At 45.8% G+C, this 17,031-nt stretch overlaps 1 protein-coding gene across 5 annotated transcripts in view; it reads right to left on the minus strand.

Annotated features, from left to right (window-relative positions):
- The window catches only part of AFF4 (ALF transcription elongation factor 4), a 52,676-nt gene extending 36,860 nt beyond the window's left edge, over nt 1-15,816 (minus strand). For 3 of the 5 annotated variants that reach the window (XM_075766255.1, XM_075766252.1, XM_075766251.1), the window contains exon 1: nt 15,591-15,815. In XM_075766255.1, the coding sequence (XP_075622370.1) occupies nt 15,591-15,634 (44 nt within the window). In that variant the 5' untranslated portion in view covers nt 15,635-15,815. Of the gene's footprint in view, nt 1-15,377 lie in introns of all 5 variants that reach the window. The other 2 variants (XM_075766254.1, XM_075766253.1) reach the window with 2 other exon arrangements.
- Between the last annotated feature and the right edge of the window lie 1,215 nt (nt 15,817-17,031).

The following is a 17,031-nucleotide window of genomic DNA, read 5'->3' on the forward strand; positions in this document are numbered from 1 at the left end:
CACCAGGCCTGGAGGTGGAAGACGAAGAGCTTGTTGACTAGTAGCTGCTGCTATCGAGAGGATCCTGCTATAATTTCCCCTTCCCTCGTCCCGGGAGGCCTGAGCAAAAGTGTGAACTCCTAGGATGAGCAGAGCCAGGCTGATGGGGACAAAACTAACGTCCCCGCAGCAAGGACCAAAGTCACCCTAATTTCCACATCTGGAGAAAGAAAAGTTCAAAAATTAAAAGAAATCTGAAAACAGGTCTAAAGTGCAGCATAGTATTTCCATTTTTAGAAAGTCTAGTTCTACCTGGTTTGAGTCATTATTTGCGCACAGTTAGCCAGGCTGTACTCTGCACAGCCCATTTCGTGTGTGATTTCACTACACAACTGACTGTTCAAATCTCATGCCTCTTCTCCAGCTCAGTACAAAGAGCTGAAAGAAAGAAGGAAATTCAGCAGGAAGTTCACGGGAACTTCTGATACAACATCCACTTGTGTGTATTCTTCAACCACTGTTCACTGCTGATCTGGACGTACTGAGCACGTGAACTAGCCGAGCGTCATTCGAACCATCCATACCAGAAACACAATTTTCATTTCTCATTCCAACACCTTACCAAATCCTATTTGGTATTTCTGTTCATCCTTAATCCACAAAGGGCAGGTTTTGGCTGGAGTTCACTGAAGCAATCATCATCTTGGACTTTCTAAGTGGCACTATGAAATCGCAGCGTTGCTGCTGCCCTGCCCACCCGCTGCAGCCTTCTGCTTCCCACCTCCCCAGCTCCGGGGTGGGGTGGCAAATCCCAGGGACGGGACTTTTGGGCCACATTTTCGGTTAAAAAAAACCCCAACCAACACGCCCACATTGCCCAAGTTTTACTGGCAACGCTGTTAAAGGAACAAGGACTTTGGCCAAGCCCTGGGTACAGGCGCAGGACTATGAGCCTACCTTTCTCCCCCGTCTTGAACCACCTCAGGCATCCAAGAGCCCGTCCTTGCCCACGTTCACCAGCACCTCACCAGCATCACTCCACCTTCCCAGGCACCGTAAGGCAAAACCATCAAAGGTGAAGGTCCGCCCAAGGAACCCTCCACACGCAGCCCAGCACAAAGCGATCCAAACCCACCACTTTTCAACCAGCCATCAGTGGATCTTCAAAGCCTGTTTACAACACCTTGACTTCCTTCAAGACATCCTCATTTAACTCAAGGGCTTTCTTCTATCTGAACTGGTTTCATAAGCAAGAGAAATCAAACAGTTCGTTTATCCAGTGGTGGGTTTTTTTATCAATTGGCTGTGATGAAACACAAACTTTGTTTGACAATATTTGGCCACGAACGATAAACAGTCTTCAGAGAGAACACACAATATCTAGCGCTCCATGCAGGGCACACCCAGCCGCACAAAGCACACACAACTTGTACGGGGGGGGGGGGGAGGAAAAAAAGGAAAAAAGCTGAAAATCCTGCCTGTAATAAAGAATGGCATGTTTGTGGAAGGCATTTATGAATACCAGCAACTGCCTGAAAGCTGCATCCCTCCTAAAGATACCTGTTTTATTTCAAATAGTTTTTGACACATCACCATGAACAGCAAGGAGCATCTAAGGAATTACCCATTCTCCCAACTTATGCATCAAGTATGGCATCGTAACTAAAGCTGTCACTAAAATCACCTGCACAATGCTAAAATGCTACTCTGTCAGCTTTTAGTACCAATGCACTCACACAAGAGCTGTTACAAAAGGGAGAAATTAAAAAAAAATAACTGCCCTGCAACAACGAACCAAACAAAAATCCACCAACACACAAGCCAGGAACAGGCTCTGGTGTCACCAATAACTATGTAACAACATCTATCATGTAAAAGCGAATGTGTAGTCTTTTCTAATTTTCAATGTTATGGTAAAGAAAAAAAAAACCTGCAGGAGAAAATAAAACATTTCCTACCAAAAAGACACAGTTTTGCACAAAAGAATACGTTTCTCCAGGTGCAGCTGGAAGGGCAATCACAACGTTGCAAACACAGAAGCAATCATCAAAGTCGTCTTCACAGAGTTTTATAACACGGAAATAAGGCACAGAACAAGAGTTTACAGAGAATTCAAGTAATATCCACGTGCCAAGAAAGAGGAGAAAACAACTTTTCAAAAGGACAAAGTATTCCACTTTTTTTACAAAATATTATTTCATAAATGGTGATTCACCATTAACATAAACGTTTCTTGTTCCTGTAGTATAAACAGAACTGTTTCTATCCCACCCTTCACGTCGGGGATTCCTTCCGCCCACTCCGCGGCGCGCTGGAAGGCGCTGGAAGAGCTGGATGCCACCACCTTGGCTGGAACGGGGAGCCTGGGAGAGCGCTCAGCCAAACAAACAAACAAACAAACAGGCCAAGCTGGCCCGGGTCGGGTTAATGTTCGATGAGCAATACCGGGGAGGGCAGAGCTCGCAGTTTGCTACAGGCGCTTCTCCTTCCTGCCCAGCTCCCAAACACCGCAGAAATCCCCGAGAAAGCACTATACGCCTGGACTTGCCGCTGCTTCTCAGACAAACGAGCGCAAATCCCTCATCGCCGTTAGTCGGGAGAAATTGCGCTCTACTTTTTGTAAGAGCGCGCTGTTAATTCCAGTGTCTCAGTCAAGTGACGATGCAAGTAATTGCATCCTGCTCTTTAGTTTTACCTGCCGGATTGCCCCCGTCGCTCCCCGAAGCTCTATCGCGTTACCCAGGGATCAGCACCTTCTACCTGAGAAGCCACGAGACCGCGGTGATGGATTTAAGAATCACGGTGATGATTTGTAACTCAACACTAACTACTGAAAAAGGGCTTGGGGATCCTTTAGGGCTAAAGAGGCTCTGTAAGTGTAATGTCTCATTAAACAAGTTCAGATGAGAAATGGTGTATTTTTCACCCTACACGAGACTCAGCACAGAGAAGCAAGGACTGCATTCTGACCAAGGTAAAAGTTAACACCCAGTAACTGGATTTTAGAAGCCAAATTAGGATGGTAACTTTGAACTTCAGCTGCAACACAGCTCATTTAAAACCCAGTTTTAAGTCCATTTCTAAAACATACTACTAAAATAGCTTAAAATTGTTTATATCCAGGAAGAATTTGCAAGACTGGCTTGATGTAATTTACTCAAGGGATCTTAAGAGATGCAAAACTACCCGTTCTTTAAAATGTCTTATTTTTGTGCAAACGTATTACAGGGTAGTGAAAAAATCTGGTCCCCCTTCCTCCCTGATTAACCTCACGCAGGTGTCAGTTCTATTTGGTGTCACTATGAGGGACAAGCTGTTAACAATACAGCCGTGACTGCAGAACCACGAAGGGACCACGCTGCACCACCCAGGCTCTTCTGCAAGGCTGGTAGCTCCCACCCAAAGAGCTGTTCCAAGGAAATAGTCCTTATCTCCTCTGAAAACAAGCACACCTGAGGCTATTGGCTCTGCCTGTTTTTCTTTTTTCTATCCCATTTATGGACAGGAAGAGGCAACAGCCGCCTGGCTCTCAGAAACAAAGTTCTCAGCTCGTTTCCTTCGAAGAGAGCAGAGCTGCTCACAGGACACCAACTTCAGTCCTTCCTTTTTGTCCCGGCTCTTCAGCAAGGTAGAGAAGTGGGGAGGTCTAGCGGTGGCAGCACAACTCCCTGCTCTCTCCTCCTCTCTCGGTGGACGCAGACAGCAGAGGAAGGTTCATTCCACCATCAGCTGTCCCTCTATCTGCCACAAAGCCAGGGCACGCGTTGGAGGGCACAGACCCCAGAGGAATGGCCCATCAGTGCCGTTACTGATTCTCAAAGGAAAAGAGTAGCTCCAAGATTGAACGCCGTGATACAACAAAGCCATAATTTACAAAAATTGTTATTTTCTGCACCTACCACATCACCAAGTCAGCTAAGACAGAGGAGCCTCAACGTATTCGAGTTATCAATAACTGAACCCAAGCCAGAAGAGGGAAGGAAAGCTCATTTCTGCTGTCAAGCGAAGCAGAATTTCCATGGTGCCTTCCCAAGTTTTTGCATTTCTATTTGCTTCACCTTGCAATACCAAAACTACTTTCAGGGACAGGAGGCTTTCTTCACCAAGGCAAAGATACTTTTTAACATCATCTGAAGCTCAAGCCCTGATGTCCTAACACTCCAGAAGATGACAAAACCAAAAGCACTAGAGTGAGACCGAAGTCAGCGGAGCTCTGCCATCCACTGGGAACACAAATCTGTTTCTCACGCAAATCTCAACTCAGCAAACTTCAACCCAGTTCAACCTCGCACTCAAGGGATGACATTCTCCTCAACCTTTCTGTTCTCCATCACTGTCAGGTTCTATAATTTGCACGCTGCAAAGATGGAGCATCACGAACACAAAATTTTTACCTGCAATCTTTTCATGTCCACACAGGCTAACCAAAGCACATTCTAATACTGTTTCCCAACAACATTCTGCACTTTAATTGGGCAGAAACTTAATAACCAAATTCCTGTGCCTACATGTTCTTCTGTTTAAACTTTGAAGCCAAGACAATTGGTGTTTAAATTTTATTAAGCAATAGTTATTCAGACATCCAACATTTATCTGGCTATTATAGTTCTGACTTCCTCACATTAATTTACTTTCATAAAAGGCATCATTACATTTGAGTGTTATGAACTCTATGGCATTAGGATTAAGAAAGGATTCACTTCACAGAAATTCTCTGATAAATATGCTCTGTGTAAGATTTGAAACAGTAGACAATGTTTTAATGAGGTGCCATCTAAACTGAAAGAGTGAAAAGGCAAGAGAGAAAAATCACATTCATTTCAAGGTTCACATCCTTCTCCCATCTTAACAGAACTACAGAAGAAGCAAGGAGAGAAAAAGTTTATCGCATACATTACCCAGGTTTAACTGCCATTTCCTCCAGCCTTATTGAAAGCTCATCTGTCTGCACCGTCTCACAAGACATTTATCTTGGGCTTCCTATCGTACCCACGGTTCACGCGTTTGGCTGCATAACATACTAAAATGAACATCAGGGTTTGAGATAATAAATTCCACCACTGTATAAACCACTTAGGTCTTTTGTAAGTGCTCGTGCGAGTAAGGTCTCTTCCACATGACAACGCTGTGTAAACACTGATAGTGTCTCTGCCTCTTCCCCTTGCTCGCTCAAGCACAGCTCGTTTTCTAAACACAGCTTGTTTCATGCATCTTCACAACACAAGTATCAGTAACAAAATATTTTGGGGCTATTAATACATCCTGTGCCCGGCTGTACTTGGTACTTAAAGCAAAAGGCAATTTTTAAATGTGAGCACGTAGCACGAGTGTGCTTCCTGGCCCCCGGTCAGGGCAGACGCCCACGGCAGCTCCCACCCGTCGTGCTCCTGCCCCGCACCGCTCTCCCGGTTGTGCCGACACAGCCATTCCTTGGAGCTGGTTAAGCTGAATTGGGGAAATCCGTGCAGGTTCAAAATACCTATTTTGGGAGCTGGGTTATTTTTAAACACAGACAAGTTTGAATGCTCCACGCCCCCCCAAACACTCACATCAGCATTAGAGAGCAGGAATAAGCGACCTGTTTGCAACAAAGCAACAACAAAAATCCTAACAAACAAACAAAACCCCCCAAAATCCACAGAAGTCTCATTAAATTGCTGCCCATGTTTTTTGCATCGCAGTGCCGTAGGTGGACTTTGCAACAGTTGACAAGCAGGGTGGTCACAACTGATGAAGCAAGAGCAGAAGGATGCTGGAGAGCACGTTGGCAGACTAGCCCGCGTTAAGGAACTTCACCGTTTTGTGATTTAACTCTTCAGAAACATGGGAAAACACTCGAGGTATGCTACAGAAAGGCTGACTAGCATAACAAAGTGAATTATGTTTCCAGACCGTTACCGGAACAGCCAAAGGGGTGGAGGGGAAGCAGAAAAAAGCCAAGTGAGTTCATGCATCTCGGCATGTAAAGATCCTCTCAAAAGTGACAGCTCGAACTCACGTAGCACCAGTGGTCCCTGCTAGCAGTTACGGTATTTCCAGGATTGCTTTGCTTTTTGAAAACTGGAAGGGTTCATAGACTGCTTAAAATCCACAATTTTGAGCACCAGAAAAGAGAGAATAAGAATTTTAACTCCAGTTCCCATCTTTCAACCCTAACTCGTACGCACAACACTTAACCAAATTCATCACCATTTGCGACCTGTCTAAAACTGCTATTAATGTGTGAAATGACATGACAGCTCTGAGACCTGGGATATTTTCTGATAACTGAAAACTTTCTTTTGCAATTGAAGTACACTGAGAAGATGAAAGCGCATGTTAGTTAAACATTGGAAAAACCCACTAGAGAAGAGATTTGCAGACAAAAAATTTGAAGCGAGGGCAAAGGACCAGAACTATGTCCAGAGGTAAGCTGAAATTCACCTGGAAAGCCACAGCTTTGAGGTGCAGCGCTTCCCAACAAACACTAGTTAAACAAGTGGGAAAGTTTTAACCTTTCATCCTACCTATTAAACACCACCTGTACTTTTTAATCCCTGTAAGCAGATTGAGAAAAACATTACCATTTCAGCAGCCACCAAGTATCATGGCATTTAGCAGAGTGTTAATTACATCAGGAAAACAGTTGATAAACATTAATTTAGCTATACAAACCCTTTTAATAAAATTACTTTTTTTTTTTTCCTCCACAAATGCTGTTACCTTTCCCCGCCCCAAAGTTCTTGGGGCTTTTTATCCCCTTTCTGGATGTGGCCTCAAAACAGAAGTCACGCTGTTCACAGTTCTATCAGACTGAAGGACCCAAAAGAGACAGAGCCACCAAAGGCAGCCGGGACAGAAGGTGCCTGTCCTGGTTTCAGCTGAGAGGGTTCCCAGGGGTCCCATGTCCCAGGCAGGGCAGCCGGGAACCAAACTTCGCCGTCATGGGCACCCCTCAGAGCTCCAGCACCGCTCGGGTGCAACCCGCTGTCACCCAAGGACCGCGCAGTTACACCAGAGATGGGATAATTATGAGCAATAATTATGAAGCATCTTCCGCAGAAGATGTGTGAACAGCTTTTGGTCTACCCAGACCAAAAACTTAACTTCTGCATTTGATAAACTAGTAAAGGTGTTGTGCAAGCTGGCTTTGAACTGCTGCTCCTAACGTATTTTTAACTATAGCTAAAAGACTCGGCATAAACCTGCCAAACATAGAATCGTAACAACATATACAATTTAAAATCAGTGAGACTACATTAATCTTGCCGCTAGAAAAAAAACTTACGTGTTCTCCTGTATGAAATTAAAGAAAAACACAAGCAACCTTGCAAAAGTCTTGTCAAAATTCAGTTGAATTTCAAAACACTTAATGCAACAGGCTGGTTCAGCTCATACAGACTGGCAGCGTGTCAGTTTGTTACAAAGCTTAAACCTGGTAACATCTCTGTGAACAGATAAAACTGCTGTCAAGTGCTACTGAAATTACACGGCAAGAAATGCTTCTCACTGCTGCAGCTCCCGGGGATGTGATGGACAAACCAGCTGCAATTAAACAGTTTTGTTGCCTTTCTTTGGCACCCAGCACGGACAGCAACTCCGCGGTGTTGGTTGAATTAACTGAATTCTACCAAGTACAAGCTAAGATTAATTTTTATAAGGTATGATTCACTATTTACTTACACATAATAATTTAAAAAATATTAAGCTGTATAATGGATTAAAATAAATTGTAGCAATACAAAGTACACTCCTGATAGCAAGAAACCCCCCCTCATACCAGCCAACGAGACCCAAATTTTGTACTCATCTTCTCTTAAATAGAAACTGAGATTAAACCACACCCATTTTGGACCATCTTTAGTTTTCGAGTCTGTCAGTAAATCATGACTGAATGTATTTTAACATTCCTCTGAATAAATACGTGCTGGCAGAGCAGGAGGAACGCCACGCAGAGCAAGTCCCTGCAGTCACCGGTACCCCCCCCACCCCCGCACACCATGCGGCTTCTGTGCAAATGGCAATTGGACTTATCCAAAAAAACCCCAAACCAACCAAAAAAAATCAACGTGAGCTATTTGGGCCAGTTAGGTAGGTGAAGAGGACACCATGAAAACATCTTTAAATGTCAACACTGTCAATTCAGCACGGATCATGCTTCATGTGGCCGTAAAAGAATGCAACGTTTTTCTTAAAAAAAGAGGGAATTGGAGGAAAAAACCTAAGAAAGAAAAGTCCTTTTTTAGGAGGTTATTAGTGATTAACAAATTTAAGCTGAAGACTACTTGTGTAAAACTCTCTCCTAGTAAAACATATTTCTGGTAATTATTGGCTAAGAATGTGTCACAGTACAAACTACTTACTTGTTTTTTTTCCTCATTAAATATAATTGGTGCAGATATTTCAGCAGAAGAAATCACTGCTCCAGGAAAAACCTTTTCACTCTGTATCGACACCATAGTTTTCACTGCGTGAGATCAATGTTTTAATATGATGCTAATTTATCCTATCAGCATCCTAAGGACAAAATTAAATATAGTGGTCCCAAAACTTCACCAGTCAATTTACAACAAGATATCAAGCAGGTACAGTGGCCACACTGCTTTCCGCCTCAGCCAGCGGGGATTGCAGTAGCTACACACCAGCACCAGTCCCTGCCATACAAACCACATGTGAACTGGAAGGTTTAATGGTAAATGACAAACAAACAGAACCCCCACCCACCCACCCAAATATACAGAAACCTACTCCAAACACACAAACAAAACTATCGGTGAACTCTTTTCCATACAGGACCACCCAGCACATCAAAAAAAGACATGAGTGAGATAAAACAGACCAATATTTTTCCTATCTTGGCGAATCTTTATGCTTCAAGGCCCTTGAAGTTACAAGGATAAAGTAGTATTAAGACATCCTTGTAAAATCAAGCATTTTTCAATCACAGCAACTTCCATTGGGTTACTATTCCTACTTATACCAAAACACAGCACAACTTGCTAAATTAAATTTACGATGTGTTCCTCCATTAAGTCCTTTAACCCGTTTCTTCATATTCAGTTTTTCCTGAAATTTTCATCTTAATGCCTCAATTTTTCAGATTTGGACTTTGACCAAGCAATTTTTTTAATTATCTTTAAATAAGGAAATGCTTATGCTAATAGTAATGGAACACTGGAAAATTAGATTGGCACATTTCTGGTTTTTTGTTGGTTTTTTTTTCCAGAAACCGGTTACTACTCTGCCCACAAAATACATAACATCACACCAAAACTAAATTCCCATTTTGATGTGGCTTTTTTGGGTTTGATTTTACCCTCCCCTATAGGAAAATACTCCCTTAGTTGCTCTGCAGCCAAACTATACAAAGAGAATTGTGGACTCTTATCTCCTCATCCTACTTGCTTTAATGATTTGTGCACATCAAAGCCTAATTAAAACCATTTAAGCACTTCCATCACTGAAATCTCTTTAACGTCTTTTGAAAATTAAATTCAATTAAATGCAGAAACAAACAAAAAAATACATGTGAATGTACAAAGGTGTACAATTATGATCAGCTATTGAGCTTTTATAGTAACGTTAGCGTAGATGGTGACATACGTGGAAGTACGCGTTTAGTATCTTGAAGCGTAATTTATATAAAAATACTGCAGATAACCAATATAAATATTAAACATTCGTTTAAAAACAGACACTTGCAACAGGACCGCACTAAGGAAAGCGCGTTCTACATTTCTGACTGTTCTCCATGGCCCTGCAGCACCAGAGGAAAAAAGCCCGGAGCACAGAACTGCCTGCTGGGGTGAATGAAGCTATCACAACTTGTTTCCAGATATCCCGATGCTGGAGGAGCAGTTCCACTAACATTGCCTTATATGGCCCCAGGGTGGCTGCACATTTATCTATGAGGACGTGTCTATCTATGGGTAGGTGCCTACTACCTCGGGACCTATACGCTATATGCTGCTGGAGGAGCAACAAAACATCTGCTCTGTTCTTCTCGTATTTCTTTGGTTTCTGTATTGGAAACTCACTTTCATTTCTCACGCCGCTGCCCAAGGACAGATCGTGATTCAGCTCTCCAAGTAAAGATTCATGTGGACCTGCTCCACTTCAATGAGAAAGCAGGAGAGAGTAACGTTCAGTGGTGGGAAACTTCAGCAGGAGTCAAAACTCTTGAGAAAAGTATCTAATAGGGAGCAATTTACCCTGGTGAAATCTCGGAGTGTGAGCTAAGGACAAGTTTAAATGGTTTTTCCTGTCTGAAGGGTACTTTTTAACTGACCACTGGTTAGAAACACTGTTTTCCCAATGTTTGGTTCTAAAAATGAAACATACTATTATTTTTTCCTTAAAATTGGGAAATGTATGTAAATAAATTATCTCTGATCCAACTATAGTGAGATATCAAGTGCTCACCTCTGTTTCCAGGAGACTACGACGCCCCAGCATACCAAAACCTGGGTGCCCTCTCGTTTTAACACCACATACAGTAAAAGTTACGGAGTTATAAAAGCACTAAGTTTAGGGATCCACTTTGGTTTGACACATTCTCCGACACTGTTCCCGATCCCAGAACCACTCCCGGGAGCTTCAGGATGGGCACAGGCACTTCCAGGGCTCCCTTCCGCCCCGTCACGAGTAAGCCACTAAACTCAAATGCTGAGGGGTTTCGAGTGCAGTCCAAAAGGCGAGCATCTTACAGCTACTCTTGGAAACAGCAGATAAAGAGGGAAACATCAGTCCTTTGCAGCGCTAACGCTGAAGAGAACCACAGCGTTACTCTGGGCTGCTGTCTGCTACATCTAGTCTTTATGCCCCCAGCGTAGTGATGGGAATAAAGAGCGTGAGGCTGCAGAGGAGCACACCTCTCCACAGGGAGAGATCTGGAACGACAAAACAGCCTGTCCTGAAAAACACGATCATTACAGGATTACCGTATTAGTAAAAGTACACTCTATATTTGTTTAATTATAAAACATGGAAAGCAAAACATTCAAGTAAATTATCAGTAAATGTTGTGACATGAATAAAAACTAAGATGAACTAAAAACTAAGATGAACTAAAAACTAAGATGAACTAAAAACTAAGATGAACTAAAAACTAAGATGAGAGATCAGTACATGGGGGCAACGAACTGGCTAGTGACGAGGTGTTGTTGGGACTGGGTACCACAGCTCAATGGAAAGAGGTGCAGGAAAACTTTTCTTAACGAGCTGTTAACAGAAGAAAATTAGTTCAAGACTTCAGGGCAAGAACTTCTCTTACTCAATGTTTGTACAGTACCAAGCACGAGGAGGTATTTTTTTCTTCTTTTCCTGTTGGTACCTGGCACTACTGCCAGTTAATAAACCAGGTTTTACATTCATCAGCAAGAATTAATGAATCAAGTGAGAACAAGAGACATGACAACTTGAAGAACTACAAACTAATGCACTTGGGGGAAAAAAATATAGTTCACTACATTAGGGAAAAAAGAGGTATGAAACACAAAGTTGGAGAAAGAAACTTGGAAAGTAGTAAGAATTTGAGAGCCTGGAGAGATGGCAAACACCAAATTAGACACGAGTGCATGAGGCAAACAATATCACAGCTACGGGGGAAATGGAATTTTGGACAGCACGTACGAAGCTGGCAGAGGACCAGACAAGGAAGCAAGCTGTGCTACACTGCAGCTACGTGCTGTGCTCGGCACCGCTGCAAAACTCGTAGACAACATCGAATTTTCATTTCAGAGAGCACCGATACAATTATTCAAAAGGGGAAACCTTAATTCAACAGGAATATGTACATCTAGTTCAAGTATCTAAAAAGAGAATAAATCTCTTAAGAGAACAGTAAGGGCACGGTACTACTTTAAAAATTCAGGCTGACTAAACTTACGAGAAAAGCTTTATGACAGGAAGGAGCACGAGGCTGTGCAGTTCTGTTTCCTAGCAGTGACAGAACCCCTATCCTCTCACAGCCTGGAGAGCATCGTGTTAGTCATTAGCAACTGCAGAGAAGGAACAATCCCACAAGAGAAGAATAACTGCCAGGTAAGTTCTTTCATCTGTAGGTTTGCAATTCTATGAACCCGACTTCTTATATTCTTATTTTAACACAGTTAGGAATATATTTTACGTACATCTAACCCTCCTCTATTTAAATGTAATCTGTCAAAGTTTCCTGACTCATTTCCAGACAGTCCCCCTTCATCCTACGGCCTCTCCATCTCCCCACAATTTGGGGCGTTCTCTTCTCACTGCTTAGTGAAGGGGATATCCACACCGCTTCTTTCTTGATACAAACTCCAAGACAGACATTAAAATCAAACAACAAGGAAGACAGGTGGACTCAAGTTCAGTAATTTCTTTGCCTCTGTTACAGGTGACTGTGAGTCTATAGTAACACTAGAGAAAAGAAATATGCCTGTAGAACAAACCACACGTGAGTAACAATCTGAAATTATGTGGCTGAGAACAATTACTGCAGCAGAAAAGAAACCTCAAAGTCACTAAAATCTCAAGACTATTCTTACATCCTCAGCCAGGCAGATCCCAAATACGACACTGCGCGACTAACTTTCCTCCCACCTCCACATACCCACTGCTGCTGGGAGAGGCGGCCTCTTGGAAGATGCTCGTACTCTTTCCACACCCCAACCAAGGCAAAACCTGCCCACAGGACAGTTGCTCATCCTGTCTCTCAACTCTCAAGATTCAGCCTCAGACACGGGTATCACTGCTTAAAACTGCTACCCTCAACAGCGTACGTTTCTGTTGATCTGGAGCAAAGAATAAGAGAAGCGGTGATTAAAAAACTCACAAAAGAAGAGGATGAGCAGGAAGGAAAGGCAGGCGGGCATGAGAAACAGCGATGAGCAGTTACAGCAACTCTCCTAAGCACTGAAAATACGGGGGACAGCAGTGCCACCATCCCTTGGTCACAGAGTCCCGTCTGCTTCCAAAGCTGCAGTGAACTGCCCTCTCAGCCAGCAGCACACCCACCATGTCTTTAGTCACATCCCGCATCCAGGAGCGATCACGCTGGAAAACAAAAGTGCAGCAGAACATCCTTGCCAGCAGCTGTGAGCTAGAAAAGGAAGAAGGAACTAGTACGTACGTGCCAACTTATCTACCAACTGTAATGTCAGGACAGATTTCTGCTGCAACTATTTATCTACAAAACCCGAATAACACAAAGTCTGTGGCGTTTGCAGATAAAAATATGTGGCTTCTCATTAAGTAGTTGGGTCATAACTATGCCAAAACATTTGTACATTCCAGCCTACTAAAAAGACAAGCTAGAAGTACTGTTTCACTGAAGTTTTATCATGCTTTATCAAGTTTAGATTATAACTAGGAAGAATGCAAAGCACACAAACATGAACTGCTTTTTTTCTGGTTGCTGTGTGCCTTCTTGCTCAAAAACCTACCCCAGGCGCTCAGTCTCGCTCACTTGATGTTTGAGACACGAGACAAAAGTCATAAAATGAGAAGTGCAGAGATGTTTAAAGGAAATATTAGAGACCTGAAACCGTTTTTGAGACTACAGTGGAAATTTACTGTTTTCTTTCATGTTTGTTAAAACTGTTCCACAGAGGAGAGCTTGCTCTTGCCCAAAGCTGCAAATACATTGTCTAGCAGTTCAGAAATCATAAACATTAATACCGATACATTAATACAGCCAAGATAGTAATAATGCCAAAGGGTAAAATTTTCTTTCTTGTCATTAACTGACAAGAACTGCCCGATTACCATGACGAGCCGTTGTACAACTCCAGAACAATGCCCACGCACAGTACCTACGCGACTACGGCTGTATACAACACACCTCGCCGAGGCGGACGACACAACTGTAGCACTGTGACTTTAATGATGTTTCTCTCGTTAGAGGAGATAACGAAATTACAAATCCAGTCGCCAACCACTCCTCCAAAGCATTTGACCAGACCTTATTTCGCAATAACGCCTCCGGGGCTGCAAAGCACTCCGGTCCAGTGACTTAAGAGAAGTATTCAGAAGTTGTAAAGAAACGTAAGGAACTAGAAATACACCCGTGAGGAGAAGTCCAGTAACGAGGAGGGAGCTGGCAGTAAGGTGACAAGTAAAAGCACGGACTGGAGCAGAACAAGCTAATTTCAAAGATGACTGATGCTGAGTAAGTGCCTGTTCAGCTCACGCAGAGGCAAGTGGGAGGGCTGACTGACATCAGTGGCAGCACGCGAACACTTAAAACCGTCACAGTCTTCATGAGTAAATGATCAAACGGGACTGTAATAAGCCGAGGAGATGGGCTTGTGAAATGGAGAGGCCCACACCTGCCGAAGGGAGCTCTCTTCATCAGAGCATCATCTTTTCAGGCCGTATTTGAGGGACGGGTAGAAGCACTCTCTGTTTTCCCCCCAAATGAAGTTAATCCCTTCCTCATTGAAGAAGTGAATGAAAGACACAGCAAGTGAAAGCACTAATATCTGTATCACACGTCTCAGCACTTTCTCGCTTTGTTTTGTTCAGAGGAGAAAGAAAAAAAAAAACCAAACACCATTTGTCAGCCCAGGCTCAAGAAACATTAAGCGATGGGACCTTTGATTACAAAGTATAACCCAATCCTCATCGGGACGACGCTTTACGTAACCACCACCTCGTCGCTCCCCAGGAGGATGCGATTGCGTGCCAGTAACCCCAGGGTCTCCCCTCTCCTGACCTTGGGGCAGCACCTCCCCGAAGCCCTTTCCTACGACCCCCGCGGCACCCTGCCCGCTCCCTGCCCAGAGCGGCTCAGGGCCTAAACCGCCCAGAGCAAAGGGGAAGGAACAAAGCCCTGACGTCAATTACTGGAAAAGGATTAAACCCAAGAGCTAAGAGAGGGGATGCACCCCTCGGCCAGCACAGGAACCGGCCCGAACGCCTCTTTTACCCGGGTTTTGCTCCCCGGTGAGAGGGACAGGCCGGCGGGGAGCGGTGCCCGGCCCAGACACCCACCGCCGTTCCCGCCGGGCGCGGGGCTCCTCTCGGCGTGTCCCTCGCCACGTACGTGTGCGGGGCAACACCGCGGGTTGAAGCGGGAGAGACGCGCCGTGAAACGGGCGATCCCAACCGTCCGGAGCCGCAGCCCGGCGGGGCGGGGGCGGGCCGGGGCCCGCGCAGGTAACGCTGGCACGGAGCGCCGGACGGCTGCGGGCGCGGGAGGGCAGGGCGGGCCGGGAAAGCTCCCCGAGAAACCAGCCGGGGAAGGGCGGGGGGGACGACACAGACACACACACACGGGACCGAGCGGGGTCCGACGGCGGCCGCTGCCGGCATCCCGCCCTTCCCCCCACCGGCGGGACCGCCGCGGGGGTGCCGGTGTCGGTGGGAGGGCGTGCCCCCGCGGCGGGCCCCCCTGCCCCGCGGCCGGCCCCGGCGCGTCCCCACCCCCGGCCGCGTCTCACCTCCGTTCGCCGCTCCGCTAGGCCCGGACCATTTCCTGGCTGCCGCCACCGGCCCGCCGGGCGGGGAGGAGGGGGGGGGGGGGGGCGGACACGAAGAGGCCCGAGGGAGGAAGGGGCACCGCCGCCGCCGAGTCACCGACCACCCGGGGAGCGCAGGGGCAGGTCCTGCCCCCGGCGGGGGACGAGGCCCGGGGGAAGGGGGAAGCGGCTCACTGGCGGGAGGCGACGTCGGCTCCCCAGGGGTCCCGCCGCTCCATCGCGGGACGGGGCCGGGCTGGCGGCGAGGCGAGGTCGGGGAGGGCCGGCGACGTCGGCCTGGGCAGCCCTCGGCCCCTCGCCCGGCTCCGGCCTCCCTCCCTCCCTCCGCCCGTCCTGCCGGGCCGCGGCTCCTCCCGCAGCCGGGCACTCGCGCTACCCGGCAGCCCCCGCGCCGCCGCAGCCCCGCCGCCGCTCACGTGACCCGCGACGGTAGGACTCCGTGAGCACGTGACCGCGGGGAGGGAGGGCGGGGCGTGCCGTGGCCCCGCCCCCCCGCGGCGGGCGTCACGTGGGAGCGCGCGGGGCTTTGAACTCCCCTCCACCGCCCTGCAGCACCGGTGCACCTTCACCGGGGGCCAAAACGAACGGGAAGGCAGTTCGGCCTTGGCTTCGTTAAAAAGTAATACTTTGTTATCTGAAATAAGTGAGGAAAGTGCAGCAGAATGGTGCAAAAAAAAAAAAAAACCCAAACACCTTTTTTTTTTTTTTCTTCTTTTTTGCATAAGTTAATAAACTCCAGAATCTAAATCTTCTTTTAAAAATACAGTCTCCGATACTGTGACTGCAGAGGCCCTTCGTACCAACGCGCTGTAAAAAGACACAGCGACAGCTTTAAGCGGAGAGCCGATCTGGAGCGGTTGGTAACTCTTCGCTGGCAGCCAGAGCCGACGTTTGTCACCGAAATAACCTCAACGAAACGCGAGCAAACGGGGCTGGGACCCCAACCCACCTGGAAGTTAAATGCACCTGTAACTTCCCGTCTCTCCATGGCAGGAAGGCACCGGCAGCTGCTTTGTGAAATATCACTGCACGGTAAATAACAGAGGAAAGAACGGGAAATAATAAAAATAGCCCGTTCCTATCAGGTTTCAATGATGTTTCTAAAATTATGTTCTGCCAGCGATGTTTTTGATATATCAAATCTCAGAAGTCAAACTTACATTCTGGTGTCGTGGTTTTGTATTACACACACACACACACCCCCCCCTTACACATCTCGATTAACAAAATTAGGCTGTGGAGACCTGCCTCGGACACAACCAAAGTCTCGCTGCCTGCTTAAAGGCAGGGCTTGGATAAATATAATTTCATAAAGCCAATTAAACCCATGGAGCTAAGGGATGTCGAATCGTTTCTTTATAAAGCAAATCCATTTGATAGCAAAAGTCCTATTTATTAAGGACTCCTCCCTTAAAAAAAAAAAATTAAAAAAATCAATCCATCAATCCACAAGAGACTGTATAATGCAATTTCATTGAGGGCACCCAAAAACCTGTTCCTGGCTGACAGATGTTGGATTTAATAAAGGCCTGGACGAGAAGATCAGGTTGTCTCTCCCCTCAGTTCGCAGTGTTTCTCCCTGCAATGCCATGCCTCTTCCCCAGGCTGTTCTTCT

Source organism: Balearica regulorum, chromosome 14, assembly GCF_011004875.1.
Source record: "Balearica regulorum gibbericeps isolate bBalReg1 chromosome 14, bBalReg1.pri, whole genome shotgun sequence".
In the NCBI taxonomy this organism is placed as follows: domain Eukaryota; kingdom Metazoa; phylum Chordata; class Aves; order Gruiformes; family Gruidae; genus Balearica; species Balearica regulorum.